Here is a 20,071-nt window from a genome sequence, read left to right on the forward strand (position 1 = left end):
CATCAAGTTACATGTCAATGTTTAAATATCAAATGTTTAAGTTACATATCGTTACAGTGAAATTAGCAGCAATACAACTTTAAATATTTATGATGGTCAACAAATTCTACATTTACTGTTATTCATTAAACGTTATGTCAGTATTGTGGTATCAAAAGCATAATCGGCAATCAAACATAATAATATGAATAATAAGGGTCCGGGTACCAAACCTTGGGGTACACATGCCTTTGTTTTCTTACAAATCTGCTGTTACCAAAGAAAATGTTGTCGTCCAACCTTAGATATAGCACACACACAAAAATCGACAAAGATGATTGTAGTGCATGATGAAAAGATGTTCAGCAAACGTTGCACTAAGAATTAACCAAAATTCGGGTCTCAAATTTACTCAGCATTTTTTTTACTTTGACATGATAATTAACTTTGGAAAAAAAGTGTTTTCATTATATAATTGACAAATACACATTTTACAATTGACACGCCAATAAATTCAAACATACATGTAAGAATTGTAAACATTTGTAAGAAATTGCCAAAGTGTACAATCACGAAGAATTCACTTTTGAATGAAGCAATGTGGCGATACCTACGTATAAAGTGATGTTAACTCACACGTGATCAGTGTGCCTTAATTATGACATTATATGGTTGATATTCAAACACTGACCTCCTACTAACATCATTTGTCAATTTTTGGAAAGGCTATTTTTTCATCTACTCTCGGTACGTCCAATAAAGAATAAAGGATCTAATGTACAATGTATGTACAACTGTACATGCGTAACGCATGTTTATACAGAAATAATTGAAAAAAGACACGACATTTAAAATTGTACAGCTAGCTAATAAATGTGTTATACAGAGACATGTGTTTTATTGTAGTTACACAGTACGGAGTGCTGCCTATAGTAGCTTTGATAACGTACAATGGACAGAAGATTGTTGTTGTAATCAGATAGAGGCGAAGATGGGGTATGATTATTTGTTATGAGTATGTCAGATAAAGGAGATTTCAGAAAAGATGGCGTGACGTCACAGAAAGTTTACATCCGGGTCCTCAAAGGTACAAACACGGTATGGCGACTAATAAAAACAATAACAGATACGTACATCCCTGATACACAATCGATACGTTGACAAAAGTATACACTTTCATACTTGCAAATTCTGATTTCAAAATAGTTTCTTATTGTTTCAGAGGTTGCAGACATTTATATTTACAATTGTTTATTGCTAAATATATTTGTTTAGATTTAGTGTTGAAGCCAGCTTGCGAAGCGGTGCCGGGCCGTCACACGTACCCGCTTTTTGTTCACACGTAGAAATCCATGTTGTGAAAAAGTTATGAATAGATAATTGATTTCAATGTATAATATTTCTGTTATACACGAAAAATCTGTTCATAACACTATTTAATATAAATATAACGAAATGTGAACCACACGGCCAGGCCACGGCCGCTCGTGCATGGCTTCGCTGGTAGATCACCTCGGGCAACAGCCGATAGTTGGGAAATTAATAATATTTATACGTAATTACCAACACATATCTCAATAAGTACTTGTAAAATATATATATATATTTCGTTATTTCCCATGTATATATTATTTTAAATGAATGGTATAAACCACCGTTACACATAAATGAAGATATACATGTACATGTATGTGTACGTAGACGTACAGTATGGCTGCCGATATCTCGAAAAATAAAATCGTTCAATTTCATGAGTTTATTTTTTATTTTTTAATCACTTTTATTCCATGTGCCGTTATGTGAAGTCCCAAATTGAGGTGATATTACTTTAAAATAATTTGAATACATGTTAGATAGACTACATTTAGATTTATGAATATAGCTACAATGTAGATCGTAATTACTATAAATGCCGACCAGGACACATTGCGCACGGCTTTGAGAATTCTAAAATACTCGAAGTTTTGTTTAAAAATATGATAAAAAGTAACTATAAAATGACTCATTTGAATGTTATAAACTAAATTCCAAAATTTCTAACGAAAAAGTTAACCAGAATACATAATTTTGTGACTATGAAAAATGACGAAATTCGGGATCTCGGCAGTACTGTACGTAATGGCTGTAGTGCGCTTGGGGTATCTACGAAGGCAAATTTTAATTTGGTCATAATCACACATCGTAAGGTATTTTACCAAGTAAGACTTAGAAAACAGTAATTGCTTATTAAAATATCAGTATAATATTTGGGGAAACTTGGAATTTAATTTGTAGTTTCTGTCAATTTTGTAACTTCTGTCAATGTTTATACGTAGGTCTAATGGCGACCGTGTTTTTTTCTCGTGGCGGTAGAAAATGGAGTATAAACGGAGTAAAATATATAAATACCAGATGTTTATATCTAAATATTATTGTTAAATATTTTTATTTACCCTTTTTATAATTAAAATAACGCAATAGTTCTCGGATTGTCGTACTATTTATTACAATAAAATGTAAACAAACATCGCAAGCGACTGTTTTCCCTCTATGTTTATGTGGTGATATAAGGAGTTGTACCTTTGAGCGCCCGGATGTACCTTTGTGTGACGTCATCGCCATCTTTTCTGAAATCTCCTATAGCGATAGTATATCGAACTACATGTACGTATGGAAACATTACTATTACTGTATGAAGTGATTGACATGCTTGTTTGTTTGTTTGATTAAATTAACGTCATATTAACAGTCAGGGTCATGTAAGGACGCCCTCCCATGAATTCAGTGTATTTCGTGTATCAAGTTCGGGTGTATGGTTTGGGAGACTGCATTATATTCGTGTTGTGTCTTTCCCTTTTTACAGTATTTTATCACTGAAGCATGCCGCCGAAGACAATGCATCACACCCCACCCGGTCACATTTTACTGACAATGGGCAAACCAGTCGTCCTGGTATGCTGAGCAGAAACTACCACGTTTATAGACTTTGGTGTGTCTCGGCCAGGGGACAGAAGCTAGATCCTTCCTCACATGTGCGAGCGCTCAATCAAAGGCCAAGTGTGAGGTGTTGTTAAGGGAGACGTTGGGAAGAAGAAAGTAACGTAAGGAGAAAGAAAGGATAAGATTCTAAATATAGTCGCCTTTTACGATCATGTAATAGTGGCAGCAAGGAAAATCCTTATGTACACATCCATTGAAAACGACATTTCGTCCCAGTATACAATGACTATTAAGCTCAATCGCGACATCTCGGAGTAATTTGCGTCAATCTTCGGAAATTTATATTTCCGAAGATTACCGGAAATTTCTCCGAGGGGATCCGATTGCATTTAGCATTGTTGTGCTCTTTGGACGAGATGACTCCGAACGCAAAAATCATTCTGACAGCTTTTTTAAGACTAGTTTGCCCCCTGAAATTTTCCGCTGCGCGGCGCGTTTCCTAAAACGTTCAAGCACGTAATGTAATGAAAACTCAATACACGCGAACTAGACTAAAAATATCCATCAAGGGATTATGCTATTTCAAAAAACGCTTCTTAAAAGATTAATTTGTTTATGTGTCTTAGCAAGACAATCAATTCATTATCATGTTGAGTTACACAACAATGTGTCGATGGTGTGAATCCGGTATGTTCAGATCGAGCTGGGTTGCATAATGGTATGACGACACTCACAATTATCATTTCTAAATGCAGGTAACTTTAAATCGAAAAATTACCGTGTTAGAACGCTTTAAAATCATCAAAATGCATCGTAAAACTCATCTCAGCCATTCTAAATCGTAGATTTTTTCCCGGGGGAGAACCCAGGAACCCCCCCAAGCACTAAAATCTCGCGCCTTCGGCGCCCGAAAAATTATCAAAATACATCGTAAAACTCCTCTCTGGCATTCTAGATCGTACAATGTTTTTCTGTGGGAGACCCACGGCCCCACCAAACACCAAAATCTCGCGCCTTCGGCGATCGCATATTCAACAAAAAAAAAAACAGTAAAAACTAATCTGTGGCATTCTAAATCGTACAAGTTTTTCCCGGGGGAGACCCCCGAACCCCCCAAACACCAAAATCATCAAAATACATCGTTAAACTCATCTATCTATCTAGTATCTCCTTTGGGTGCGATGTGCGCGAGGGGGGTGTTAGAAAATATTGAGGACCTTTGCCCCTCCCACCATTACGTTTCATCTTCCTAAGCCACTGCAACTTGATTCTTTCTGGGATGTAGTCAGATCCTCTTATTAAACGTAATGATAATAAGGATATGTATTTTAAAAAGTCTTTACAAATCCTAGTGACTATTGAAAGTAACAAAATGGCATTTTATTTGTTGAATTTTTGTTATCATCTATTTAGTTCAGAACAAAATTGGCTTAAAATCGTTGAATCAAGTCCAGACAGCTCGTTTGAGGTACTGGTAGTGCATATATTAACAGATTAACAGCCCCGCTAATGTATTCCTGGGGGAGTACGGATGGGTACTCTATGTATGTATAGATGTGATGAGAATACGGTCATATCACGTAAGTAACTATAATGTATATACGCCTGATGCACGTGTAAGCTATTCAACGTGTGCATGACTAATTTTCCGTATGATTAAACATATTGATTATAAATCAACGGAGCCAGACCTGACGTTACATTCATATCGATGAGATAATGAATATTCAAGATGAAAATTTTAGATATGGAATACATACACATACGAGTACACAAATTAGTTCTTATCTTCGAAAATGTGTGTCATTTCATTTTATATTTTCCAATCTGTACAAGTAATTAGTGAATGAACTTTCTTTATTGACCATGTCTGTTAGTGAGACATAAACAAACCTCATTCCATCTGATATTTGGCTCAGTCGTTTTTCTGTACGTCATACCTACTGTCGATCGACGGATTTTTTTAGGATTTCCGGTTTTTGTGAATCGCAAATGAACAAATAAATCAAGATCAATTCAAAATACCGGTCAATTTACAAAAAAAAAAAAAATATATATATATATCCTACAGCGAGATTTTGTGTCAACTGTTCACAAATGTTTGACTAATGCGCATTGGATCTGGATTACGTAACGTATAACAAGTTGATTTCGCCCGTCAAACTTTCGCCTATTTTTATTTTTAGAATTACAAATTGTTATAAGTTAATTACGTGGTATTAAGATAATAAAATTATTTACATAAAACTAATGTTTTATTATTCCTTAGATATAATTGTCACAACCTTAGCTAACTTCAAAAATAACAACACCACAGAAAGCCAAACAAGTCTTAAGACAGAGTCAGGAATTGTCCAATTTGGTTTGACAGTAAGATACAGGACAACCGTGTCATTATGTATACAACATGTTTACATAGCGTTTGTGTATGAAAATCAAAGCTATAAAGAAGTTTGTTGGAGCCATAACGTTTGTAGCCTAGGGAACACCAACCCGCCTTCACACGCGATATTCCTTGGGGTAAAATTACGCGCTAAATAGTCATGTTACTAAACTAAAGAATTAAAAAAAATCAATCTAACATTATTTTCAATCATTTAAATTCATCAAAGAAGGGAAATCATAATTTAATTCGTGGTGGTAGGTTTACATAATATATATATTCACATAATGATATTTCCAAATGATGGCCGTGATAAGAAAAGGACATTTACACTAATATAAACTGAAATAGTCAATGAAGACACGAACAACTTCTTAATATATACAAACAGATCATTTCTAGTTTAAGGTTTCTTGAATCAAGTAATTTCCAATATTACATTGCATACTGATATGGGATCATCCTACTCATCCACGTAACCGGAAGTACATAATAATGTAGAATAAATGTCAGTACCCCAATTACCAATCTGCTATAACAATAGATAATTTTATATATAGGTGTACTCCGTTAATGTTACTGATTATCTTTTCCCGGAATGATACTGACACTTCCTGTATACGTCGGTAACATTACATAACCCATCTACACAATGGAAAGTTATGGCGGTGTATGTCAGTCAAAATCGAAACAATTGTTGATGTTTACTTATTAATACACATGCTATTGTGAATGTTTGCTGTATTTCACATGAACCGTTTGTATATTGTTCTAAAATGTGTGATAAACAAGCATCGCAGTTGTTTTTGGGTGTAATATTAATCGTTCAGACTATTTCTAACAAAGGGGCGTGGCCCGGTGGGTGTGGCAGTATACGATAGCACACAATGACGTTAACACCCCAACGTTGTGTAATGGGACCGCTCGGACCGTCCCGACCGCACTCGGCTATCTCTGACATCTATAGTGTCCTTGACGAATCATATAATGTTTATGGCGGCTCGGTCACAATGCTGGGGACCATTGGGTCGTATTTGTTGTATCAGACAGGGGTCCAACGAGGGGGAAACTCCACGTTTATTATAAAAAAATACAAATTGAATATCTGTACGCAGCAAAAACTGTAATCGAGTTCTGAAATATATTTATTACAATGTTATCTCACTGGTAATTAGCATGGGTATTATAATTAACTCTACGTTAATTATAAAGGGTATACTTTCGATAACGGAATTAGCACATTACCGTTATCTGCAAAACTTTCTGATCTCAAATTACCCATTGTGAACCCCTTATTTTCCATCACGAGTTATTAAATTGACGAGGGTATAGTTTTTCACGTCTTCCTTTATAAATTAGATACTTTGAGTTGAGATAATTAAATGTCGCCTCCCCCCTCTTTCGTGGACACAGTTTACATGAGAGCGAAACACAGAATATGCTGGGGCACGTTCGGTAATTACTTATACCGGTATTTATGTGTCCGCATATCCGTCCGGAGTTGGTCTGTAGTTTATAAGGTGGGGTGTGGGATAGGAGGCACTGTGCTCGTGGACGTTTTCACGTGCCGGGGGAGTTCTGGGACCGCGTCACGCAGGAAAGTTCTTGGACCACGGAAAAGACTGTGTCCAAAATCGAGATGGAAACACGCAAAATCCAAGGTTTGGTTTGACTTATGCCCAAGAAAAAGTAAGTTTTACGTTTACAGATATTTAATACGTTTTTAAAGGAAATTTGCAAATAATTAAAACACGAAATTGATTTAAAAGAGGCGTTTTTTTGGTATAACAGGTTTTCAACGATAACACCCGTAAAATGGGTTTAGGAATTGGAAAAACTTCGATAAGAATACAGAATGCGCATAGTTTCTGCATTACGCTAGCAATACAGGACTTATTCACGAGATGTTGTTTTTGCTGTAATTAGCAGCTTTCGAATTAAAAGAAAATATCCATATACGATCAAATGTTCATTGCAATTTTCCTTTTTGTCATTCATTAAAACTCGCGTTTTGTGGAATTTCACTCAGTTCCTACATGTACAATCATTCATAGTAAAATAGTTGTATATGATGTAGATACAGGTTCTTAGAGCCAGTAAATCAAGGTAGAAGACGGCTGATATGGTTGTAACCTTAGTCAATATTTTCCTTACACACAAGGGTAAATAAAGGGCCTATAAAACTTTATAGATCTCACAGAATCTCAGGTTTACAACATCGTAAATAACTTTCCTTATTGACATATCTCATTCTATCGTGTATCATTTTGTAACGTACGTTTATGGCCAAAGCGTAGTAAAATTTCCATTCAACTTTTAGTGTTTACGGTATCTGACGAAATCGAAGTATACTACCCTAAAACTGGATACAATCATTTAAAGAAAAGAATGAAGGATAGTTCCGAATTTTCCTAAGAACCACACTGTCAACTTAACAATTGCTTATGAATTGATGTATATTTCTTTTTCGGCTGCATCGTTTGATCTTGTAAATTTGATTAATAATACAATCTTTTTTAGACGAAAAGTTGTTTGATTAAATTATCACAAAGGACATACTGGTAATGTGATAAAATTCATACCAACAATTTGAATCTAAAATCTAGACTACCAATAGACTTTACATTTTCGTATTAATGCTATTCTACTGTCCTTTTGTAACATTTTAACTTTCATATATATGACATAATATAAATATGGATTTCAGAATAAATTACATTCGTTTGACAGGTTAAAATTGAACTCTGACCACTAGTCCATAGAATGTTATCGATATAAGTTTCCTTTAACATGCTGATCGATTCAATATATAGTTAAGAATTCATTTTAGCTTTTCTGTAGGTTCATCTTATCTTTTTATACAGAATATATATAATGCATTGTAACGCTATGTCACTAAATTATGTATAAAAGAATGAACAGTTGAGTAACTTAATTAGAAATCTATATATCCAATTTACGAATGTCGATATGAGCTGAATCAAGTTTATTTTTTAAGAAAAAATCAGCTTTTCTGTCTAACCCCAGTTTAGAGAGTGTGTGATATTCTGTCTGCCATATTGGCTACAGCATGCCAGCGAATGGTGTTTCATACGACCCTTATCAACGTAATTAAGATACACAATTCGTTATGAAAATAACCAGCTGTCTTAAGGTCAAAGGTTAACCGTAGTCTGTGTGATTGTCGCAGCCTAATCTACAGAAGAGCGTTTTTATCCGACTATATCCGTGTGTAGAAGTAGGAGGAACAGTGTATTTCCATTTGTGTCTTGAAACCTTTTTTCAAAAATATTACCATCGATTAAACATTGAATTGGGATACTCTGGTGTAATAGAGCACTTTATATATTAGTGCCGTAACGCTTAAAGTTAAATGTGCCGTAACTGGCCGAAAATTTGGACATGTTATTTTTTCTTCAATTATCTATTTAAAACCATAAGTTTTAATGAATAAAGCTGTGAAAATCATTCAAATGGACAGACAAACATATATAATGCCTTATAAACGTTAGTTGGAACACATAGGCTATGCACTGTGAAATTCTTGGTTTTTATGCCTTATATACATTTAGATGGAAACATACCTTCAAAAATCACTTTACAATTATTAATAATACTGTAAAAATGTGCAATGAAATTGTGGACAATAATATGGCTTCATGGTCTGACCGTATGAACTCATTTCACTACACTAAAGATGTTAATATAATGATTTTTGGCAGTACTGCCAAAAATCATTTTCAGCTCTCTTTTGTACTTGTAAAATTAAAACCTATACATTGAAAGTATTGTAATTTTCAAAATGTTGGTAACTTTTGGAGTTAAATAACATATTAAAAGCTCTTCTTGATTCATGACTATGAAAAATACGGCACATATAACTTAAATGGTTTGAATAGACTGTTTGCACATCATAGTTCTAAGTATTTAAGAGACATTATTAAACCACTAGGGCCAGGTTTATCTAACATTGTTTAATTATATACCAAATCGTGTTATACATGTTTATTCTAATGTGTGTGTATTACACATAATCCACGTGTCATACATTGTACATTACTTTAAATAATCCGTATTTACAGTTATGTTATAGAAAACCCTGAGTGCTATACATTGTTTGACCAATCCTTGGATCTTACATATTATTTATCTACATGTAATCCACGAGGTTTATACATTGTTTTATTAATTCCTGGGTTTTATACATTCTTTGACTAATCCTTTGGTGTTTAACATTGTTTTACTAATCTCCGTTTTGTTATAAAGGTTTGATTATATTATACATTGTTTGACTAGCTCCTGGGTTTCATACATTGTTTAACTAATCCTTGAGTGTTTGATTATATTAAACATTGTTTTACTTATTCCTGGGTTTTATACATTGTTTAACTAATCCTTGAGTGTTAAATCTTGTTTTATTAATCTCCGTTTTTTATAAAGGTTTGATTATATTAAACATTGTTTTACTTATTCCTGGGTTTTAACTAGTCCATGAGTTTTATACATTGTTTGACTAATTCTTAGGTCTTATACATTGTTTGACTATTCCTTAGTAGGTCTTATACATTGTTTGACTATTCCTTAGGTCTTATACATTGTTTGACTATTCCTTAGGTCTTATACATTGTTTGACTAATCCTTAGGTCTTATACATTGTTTTACTAATCCTTGGGTATTAACGTTGTTTTACTAATCCCCTTTTTGTTATAAACGTTTAATTATATTAAACATTGTTTTACTAATCCTTGGGTATTAACGTTGTTTTACTAATCCCCGTTTTGTTATAAACGTTTAATTATATTAAACATTGTTTGACTAATCCTTAGGTGATATACATTGTTTGATTTTTCCCTGGGTTTTACATAATGTTTGATTGATCCATTAGTGTTATCATTACATTGTTTGACTAATTCCTGGATCTTATACACTGTTTCTAAAATCCAGTGATGGGATAAATTATTCTACTAGTTATGCAATGCCATATTGTATACTAACTTGTGTAAAAGAAATACCCCATCACTACATTTCGATAACAGGCAGACACAGAGGAAAAACTATATTTAGAATTAAAACAAACGGCATTGTTAATGTGATCCATGTTAATCTAACATAAACAGAGTGTCAAGCTTGTTGATTAAAATGTACGCCATGACATTTTACTGGCCGCCAAAACTTCGCATTTCCTGCCTGCTTCAGCAAATTTCTACAGTATCTAGCCAGCGATAGTTCGGCTAAGCACGTAGTAGAGACTGTATAACAGTTTAGTACTGGTAATCGATCCAAAGTTAATGAATAATTGTTTTAACACTCAACATTTCTCATGAATATTTATTATGTTAGAGCGTTTGAAAATTGATAACAGGAGGGACATGATCGTACATGAATTACATACCACAAATACAGGTAGGGAAATGGCGGTTCTCCTTTCGATTTAAACACGCCCTTTGACCTCCCTTTTCCTAACCCCCCCCCTCCCTCGATATTTCTTCAGTGACATTCCGCTCATTTTAAGAGACATCGTCATCATAACCAATGGGAATATTATAAGTTCTAAAGTCATTGGTGAGTTGGAGAGAGTGATATTAAGATGTTGATAGGAGAGGGAGACAGTTTTATAACAGTAAGAGAGCAAACAGGCGAAGGAAAGAGATTTTTTTGAAGAAGAGATAGGACAGGTTTAATCAACTACAATATATTGCCAAATTGTTCACAATTTCCCTTTAATTCAAAAGTTGGAAGTAGGCAGATGTTACTAAATATGGTTTTCTTATCCCATTTTGAACAAAATAAAACGCATTATCTGGTTATTTCTGAAAATGTGTAATTATGATGCAATGATCTTGTTTGCCATGTCTTCTTAACTGTAGCAGTTCTACTTTTTCGGAATAATTATGTTAAAATATGTAACACATTGCGTTTCAAAATAATATTTTCTATACCAACTTTCGATTGGCGATATTTCTGCTTTTTTATTTTCAGCAATAGGGATATAACATGTTGGAATTGTACGTATTGATGTCATGAAAACCTCCCATGAAAACGCTGACGATTGGAGCGTTCAACTACAATGGAAAGCATGACCTCACTTTGATGAGGGGAGCATTCGATGACGGTCGGAAGTGTATGTACTGTCATGGAGTTGCTCTTTTCTTCAAGTAGGTTTTTATTCTACAATTTTCCCTCCACGAGGGAGAGAACATTCACGGCAGACCGATATTTATTCTTCAATTACACATTAAAACAAATAAGACAAGATACGACAGATGTTTCGTGTAAAGATTGATATTTAGGAAGACATACACGATTTAAGCTAAGTATTGAAAAGATGTACATTTCTGTACCAACGTTAAATCAACAACACTTCTGACTTTGTTATATCTAAAGGAAGATTGTGTTTTAGACAAAATGGATCAAGATTTAAAACTTTGGGAGGACAGGGAATTCGGAACTACTTTAATGTAGAAGTGAGAGCTATGGAAATGGATCGGTAATTTGGACCTACTATGATGAAGGGAGCACCCGTCGACAGTTGGATATATTTACTGTCATGGAGTTGCTTCCTTTACCACAAGGGTCATTTGTCAACACTATGTCACCGAACATCTACATGTACAGCTTATGGAGGCCAGATGACCAGGAGTATAAATGAGGCAGCTATGTGGTATGAATGATTTGTAATATCAAGTATAACTGAATGATTTTCTTGAGATTTAGAGACTTTAATTGGATTAATTAAAACTGTAAAGAAAACCCTTACTCTTTCGGAAAGCATGGTTCCAAGCTTCACTTCATGCACACTTTTCTGCAAGTTAAGAGTTTATGTTTTATTTGTTTATGCTTAGTCAAGGAAGTTTGTGTTCATATTTTACATTTAGTATAAAATCGATGTTCGAGAAAAATCTTTTGATGATGTCAGTATATAGTATAAAAGATCAACTGAGATTTTAGATTTTGCGTGGAGCCTAAAATAAATCTGTCCTTTAAATATGATTCCATTTGTTCATTTGATCACTTTATCTTTCATTCTATTAAAGATGCTCCACCGTCGACAGAGCATACATGATATTCATCATTTGAACAATACTTGGTTTTTAATCGTGTACATATGTCTAATTAACACAAAAATAGTATAAAATAATTTCTCTTGACTTTGGTACATGCGCAATCAGTACTTGAATTTATATAGGATATAGTGTCACGGAATTTTTTCGGGATGCAATTAATTCTATTTCATATTTTTAACTTGAATTAAAATTAGAAGCTCAAAATTTTACAATGGTGGTAATAGTGTAAATTAAGTAACATTTGTAACAAAAGAAAAACACTAAATCTTCTGCTTCTGTTTTTGATAGTGAAAAAATACCATTTGTCAGCGGTGGTGCATCTTTAAATATTAATTTATAGGTCCACAACTATATGATTAGATATTTAATACTAATAATGATTTCCATAAGTTGTAATACCAGTGTATTGTGACATACTCGATATTTATAGTTTTATTTAATCCTACATTAGTTATGATATATACCGAAAAACGCTTACGCTGTCCAGTTTAGACCGCTGAAGTCATGGGAAAGCCCTGTGTAAATTCGCATAACTCTTTGAAAGGGAGACTGCATGGAAATGTCAACACTTCTATCCAATTATAGCCAGCTGGAAGGACGATTTAGGATTCCTATAATATTTTCTATTTGATAAGAAATTGTACTGGCTATATTAATACCATTTTTACCGCCTTCCTGTGTCCGGCTATTCACTTTTGGTTTGATTAACATCGTATCAACGTGTACAACTTGTTGGGATGTGTGAATGTACTCGCCTATTTGTAGTTGTGGCACAATACGTCTATTTGTATTTTAATTAGGTTTGAAAAGTTTACATTATATGGAATTTTGCTGATGTAATAACCCCAATGGAATGTGTAGAAACCTAATAGGTGTTTGCGGTGAACCAATAAATTGCTTAATCTTGAAAGTAAATACTGGAATAATTGGGTCCATGATAATACAGTTGAACAGTTTGATTACAAGATCTTTAATCATATTCATGTTTTATTTCATAATAAGTTTTTATTTTTGTGAAATTCAGAAATGATGCATTATCACAGCTAATTACTTTGCAGAACTATTGTATAAATAAAACAAAGAAGAATGTTCATAATTAAGAAAACAATGAGACATATATATTTTTATACATTAATTATCTCCAATACTACATAGGGGTTTTCTGTTTATAAATATTTGTTTTCATAATACAGAGTCGGTAGGGTGTAGTGTAATCAGAAGCTGTGTTTAGTAAATATCATCCTGTCTACATAATGTAATACAGACCAATACTTGGTTTTGTAATCACATAAAGAGTAGGGGTTGGGTTGTTAAAAGTTATGAAATCTCCGTCATCACGTTTTCGACACAAGGAAGTTTAACGGTATTGAATTGTTTCAAAACACATACTCGCGGAAATGAGGGGTGTCAATTTGCATGGGTCCTCAGATGGCCATGACCAATATATTTTTTTGCTTACCAATACATGGGCTGATGTCATAATACAATATAAAATAAGTTTAAGTCAAAGTCTCTGTTGATTAATAAGGGATTATCAGAGTGGTCATTTTCTATTTTGTCCGATTTAATGAAACTAAACAGTGAGTTACATAATGTATTTGCTCCTAATTATTATGCATTGATATGTGCAACATAAAAACTTTAACGTTATATGTGCCGTAACTGAGAGAACCTTTTGATATGTTATTTTGTCTTCAGTAATCTATTAAAATCTATCTAGTTTGATGAATAAAGCTGTACAAATCATTCAAATGGACAGCTAAACATATGATGCCTTATAAACGTTATAAAATATATTGAAAGCTTCTCTTGACTCGTGAGTATGAAAAGTACGGCACCCAAATCTTTAAGATTTAATTATGTATTTTCTCCCTTTGACAGACACTTATTAGAAAACAAAACAAATAAAAATCAAAGGTATCTCATTGCTAATTTGTAAAATGACAATTAAAGAAAACAGAAAGTATGTTTGGTGACTAAAATACTAAACTTATAAATGTCAATACGAATAACGTAGTACATGTATACATTATGCTATGTCGTATTAAGCATTGCTTTTGAACATTATGAACATAGGAAAAGAATGTAATGAATTGGATGGAACATGGATGTGGGATGTAGGGGGAGGGGGATGGAGTTTCAACTTTTGACATTAAAAAGAAGAGCAGTAAGTGTTTGGTTACATATATGGTAGATATTGAAATGTTGATTATATTGTGTTATACTACACATATAAAATGTAATGTTAAAAAATTATGCTTATCATTTAGAATACAACTGCTGCGTAAAGGTTCTGTATGCTTATATATAATGTACCAATGACATCACCTTGCGGTATCCCTTCGGATAGTTGAAAAATATTTTGCCTTTAATCTGTCGACCAATTTCAAGATGACCTGTTTTAATTACCTGCCAGATAATGAATCTAACGTTATACGCGGTTGATGTGTGATACGTGTTTTAACAAACTAAGTTTCACGTAATTAACTAAACTATACCAAACTGGGATTTCATTAACAAAAAAATAGATAAATACAGCACTCGTTTGACCATTGAACAGGATGTCGAGGAATTAGTGACCTAAGAGCAGGATACTAAAATATTCTCTCAGTACAACAATTAAATGTGTTTTTACCATTTTACCATTCATTAAAATCATTCTCTGGATATTTTCCATTTTGTATTTCAAAATCGAAATACAGAAAACAGTTTGGTGATTTCAACATATCAAGTTTAAATTTGAAAGGAAATTAGCGTATATTGAGAATTTAGGATACTAGTACGATAAAGATTCTACGTTTTGGAATGCACTATTTTTGAAATTCAGATGTCAGATAAAAATGGATATTGGTTAAAGCTCATCTTTGTTTTATGAAGGTACACATTGCCGATTGTTAATATAAAACCACTTACATGTAACTATGATAAATATTTAAAAAGAAATATCCTAACATCCGAGCCTTTGAAAAGTGTTTTACCATCTTTAAAGTCTTCTGAGAAAATAATATGTGAAAAGATTATATCTTACCGCATGCTTGAAAATGGATCAACATGCCAAATACTTAAAGCAAACCAAAAATATTTTGTACTATTACATGTACTGTCGTAATAACCACACCTGGACATTCACAACTGAAGACGAGTGAGTGCGACAGCAGATGTTAATATACCTTTACTTATTTAACGATATATAAAAGATAAATTGAGTAGCTCCCAACTTTTTTCCAAAACCCTCACTCAGCTGTGAGTTAGTCTTTCGAACTAACACACTCCTGGAATCTAGCACACACCCGGACTCGGCTATTTCTGTTAAACCAATCAGATTTGAGATGGACGGGACTTGTTTCTGATCACGCAGTCAGTTGCCAGGCGACGTAACAATTGGGCGGAACTAGTTTCCGATCACACCATCTCCGTTGACGTAATCAAATGACGTTAGTACTGAAACTGTTACCGAGCACGTCGTCATGTTTATCTTGTAAATGAGAGGTTTTTGATATATGTAATGAGTTCAGAGGGCAATACCTTTTATATGTACATGTACGTACATTTGTTGTGTACATTTTAGGCTACCTTAAAGTCGTTAACAACAACACATGTAGAATCGAATAACGGTACAAAGTAAACTTTATGACATCGGTCTCTGTAAACCATCCGGAGACGAGTGAAAGTTTTCACTACACAATTTGCCTTGCCCATGGGAGGGAACTCGAGTTATGGTACTGATCACTCGATACTGACGCCGATATATCAATCTCATGTTGTCTGTTTTTCGTTAATGCAACCATCAACCCTAGACGGTACTCATCAGTTGTAATCTGTTGTATGATAATGTTAGCGCGGTTTGATAAAATAACTGGGTCCATTTTGTGTATGCAAATGTTTATTTTTTTTGTATATATATTTCTTTTCACTTTGATTTAATTTTTTAGCATAAAAGATATTTACAAATAAATAAAAAAAGACAAAACATAACTATTAAATGTATTATGACCACATAAACAACAATAAACACATTGTATAGCATGCTGATCCGGTATAGAAAAATAAAAGCAAAAGACTGATACATTCCAATGATTGAATTATTTGAAAACCTTTAATATTTTTTTCTTTGAGTTATGTATATAGTATGAACTTTTGACATTTTAATGTGTTCTGAAAAAATAGAACTTGTAAGGGGAGGTATCTCTAATTGCTTTTTATCAGCAGCTATACATGTATAGAAAAAATCTGTTACATATAACATATACACTACACAAACAAAAAGAGTTTTATTAATAGAAACCTATAACCAGTATCAACATATGAAGCACAAATGTATATGCAAAAGGTATTTCTTATGAAGAATCAGAAAATTATGAGGAAAGTGAGTTTAACGACAATAATTCTTTTTCCCAAAAATAGAATTGCCACTAGATCTAGTTCTATAATTTCATCAATTGTTGACAGTGAGTTTTAATCTCACTGCAATCATGACATTTATGATAATTTTTGTTTCTACATACATATTTTTGTTTCTATCTTACATAAATTATATGTATGACATTTTTTTATTCTATCTTACATAAATTGTATGCATGATAATTTTAGTTTCTATCATACATAAATTGTATTTGTTGTAATTCCTTACTTCATGTTTTGTAAGTTATTATTTAGGGGGACATTATAAGACGTTCTTTGGTTTTATTTTTTGGTTTTCAAGCTTTAAATGGTATTTTAATTAATGCCAGGAAAAATAAATTATAATGATCTAAATCAATGAATAAAGGGGATATAAAACTGGCTTTTTAAATTTACGGTGTATATCTATAAACTTAATTTTATCCATGGCATCAAAGGTGTTTGGCTCGATTTGAATCGTGATGTGATAACCGACTGTTGGTGGACTACAATTACATGTACATTGTTCTTATGGAAATTTCCAGTACTCACATACCAAATGATATCTAAAAGTGAATCAATTTTTCCGGCGACTTCACTTCGCGTTTTCAGGTTTAATGACTTTCTCTCATACCTACACATGTATTACTGGCTGGTTTAGGGCAACATAATTCTGTCACCTGAGGCTACTTTTCATACCTACACGTGTGATACTGGCTGGTCTAGGGCAATGCAATCATGTCGCCTGAAGCTACCTCTCAAACTTACACGTGTAATACTGGCTGGTCTAGGGCAATTCACTCGTGTCGCCTGAAGCTACCCTCATACCTACACGTGTAATACTGGCTGGTCTGGGGCAATACACTCATGTCGCCTGAAGCTATCTCTCATGCCTACGAAATACAGCCATGTTGCCTGAAGCTACCTCTCATACATACACGTGTAATACTGACTGGTCTAGGGCAATACACTTATGCTGCCTGAAGCTACCTCTCATACCTACACGTGTAATTCTAGCTGGTCTAGGGCAATACACTCATGTCGCCTGAAGCTACCTCTCATACATACACGTGTAATACTGGAATACTGGTCTAGGGCAATACACTCATGTCGTTTGAAGCTACCTCTCATACCTCAACGTGTAAATCGGGCTGGTCTGGGGCAATACACTCATGTCGTCTGAAGCTATCTCTCATACCTACACGTGTAATTCTGGCTGGTCTGGGGCAATACACTCTTGTCGCCTGAAGCTACCTTTCATACATACACGTGTAATACTGAATGGTCTAGGGCAATACACTCATGTCGCCTGAAGCTACCTCTCATACCTAAACGTGTAATACTGGCTGGTCTAGGGGAATTCATTCGTGTCGCCTGAAGCTACCCTCATACCTACACGTAAAATACTGGCTGGTCTAGGGCAATATACTCTTTTGTGATCTTCGAGTAGGAATACCACTATCCTTCATATTAAAACATGAAACAGTCTTATATTATTTTATGGCCATTAATGTCGCGATTTGTAAAACGTTTTCGCGGTTTCGTATCTCCCATGCAAATTAATTTACAGTACATTAGTATTGTAATTAAGGCATTGATAATATACAACTAATGTAAATGGTTAGTATTGCTATAAATTGTCCATAAAGATGTTAGCATCTAAGGTAAATCTAAACATTACATATTCTGTCCAATCCTGTCTATGATATTGATTACGGTCGTCATGTCCTCCCGCGTGATGTCCAGATTGGACAACACCAACCGGAAGAAGTTGACATGATCCCCCAAAGGCTGGTAGTTCACCATCATTGTACCCTCTCTTACCATCTGTTGTTTCATTGCAGGAACAACCTAGAAAAAATAATAGATGGTTGAAATTCTTAATTTGAACTTAAACTCCATGAAATACTATATCGCAAAAGAGAAACTAAATTAATTTATTATTTTCACATAGCACGTAAAGAATCTAGGCATTTGACTTATACATAAATATGTACTGACACCACTCAAACCATTCCAACGCCCCCTTCGTTAAAGCCACACTATACGTAACTATCAACAAAAAAACAAGTTAGATTCGACACCGATATTGTAAGTATTTGTAGATGTACAATCTAGTAGAAATTAAGTTATATCAAAGAATATTTATAATGATTTCTTAATAACTGGTATAGCAGTTGTTGAAAGTCGATACTTGTTAACATGAATTCATCTTAAACTGGTCACCATAGAAGTTACGATTATTGCCGAATGGAAGTCGGAAAGTTCATGACCCGTGCTCGGAGAGTTCGAACAGACGTTACTTAGTTAAGATAGTCACATGACGTTCTCGGCAACGACGTTACAATGTCGGTTAACTTCGGTTTGTTTGACTAAGTGGGATCCACCTAGCGATGTTCAATATTTATTTGATTTTTATCAAAAGTTTCCGAATCATTATCGCTCATCTTGTCTTCGATTTAGTCCTGTCCCTGCATGCTTTACAACAGGATTTTTTTTCAACACTCTTCTAAATCATGGAAAAATAAGACAGATACGGATATTGGGACTTTTATCTAACAGGATATCTAACGGTTTTAACTGGACCAAGATGATCACTGTTGATGCACTCAGACCAATTACCTTTGATAAACGTAGTCTCCAATCATCGTTTTCCTCTTCATTGCGCATACTTTGCGGAATGTACCAGAAGCAAATATTGGTAAACTCAGGCTACAATATAATGGATGATAAAGTATTACATAAATTATTAATCTTAGTCGATAGTATCTAAGAATTGATAGTATATATGATTTTTTACTTCTCTCTACTAGGTTGGTTGGTTGCTTTGGCCTCACTTTCTATTGACCATTAGGTCGACATCCGCTGTATACAATGCCACCAAAGACACCGTACAGCACATCCCACATTTTAATGATGCTGTGTCGAGAGAGATATTTGAAAGAAGAACGTCAGTAGGGAAAAAGAGGAAAGATAATATCCTAAATTACTCGCCTTTTAGCTGTAGGTTTAAATTCTCATTAGAGGGATGGGGTTGTTTACATAATTCACTGATAAAAGTTGATCAGGTGTCGATTTCATTTCATGAACAATGGTCCTCGTTTTATTTCTGAATACACTTAGGGTTTGTATAAAACTGGGTACTACAGTTGTGTTAACGGGCAATCTAAGTAAATCAGATCAGCAAATGGAAGTGTGATAGATATATAAACCTGGTGCTATGTCAATTATATCAAGGTAATGAAATCATGTCGGCGGAGTAATTGTTGTAGATTCTAATCTATTATTTGCTGCAGTCAATTGAATCCTTTTAGATTTGATAACAGAATTGTTTCGATTGTTTTAC

General features: G+C 33.9%; 1 protein-coding gene and 1 long non-coding RNA gene across 2 annotated transcripts in view; one reads left to right on the forward strand and one right to left on the reverse strand.

Moving 5' to 3' along the window:
• The first annotated feature begins 6,689 nt into the window (after window positions 1-6,689).
• On the forward strand, window positions 6,690-12,271 carry LOC138321103 (uncharacterized). The gene is made up of 2 exons (XR_011208281.1): window positions 6,690-6,970; window positions 11,261-12,271. It is a non-coding gene; the product is annotated as an uncharacterized lncRNA (long non-coding RNA).
• Window positions 12,272-13,164: 893 nt separating this feature from the next.
• LOC138321102 (cysteine sulfinic acid decarboxylase-like) overlaps window positions 13,165-20,071 on the reverse strand; it is a 42,482-nt gene continuing 35,575 nt past the window's right edge. Inside the window, exons 11-12 of the mRNA XM_069264521.1 lie at window positions 19,348-19,437; window positions 13,165-18,576 (exon numbers count right to left, since the gene is read on the reverse strand). Coding sequence (XP_069120622.1) covers window positions 18,403-18,576; window positions 19,348-19,437 — 264 coding nt within the window. The 3' untranslated portion in view covers window positions 13,165-18,402. The remainder of the gene's footprint in view (window positions 18,577-19,347; window positions 19,438-20,071) is intronic.

This window comes from Argopecten irradians, chromosome 4, assembly GCF_041381155.1.
Source record: "Argopecten irradians isolate NY chromosome 4, Ai_NY, whole genome shotgun sequence".
In the NCBI taxonomy this organism is placed as follows: domain Eukaryota; kingdom Metazoa; phylum Mollusca; class Bivalvia; order Pectinida; family Pectinidae; genus Argopecten; species Argopecten irradians.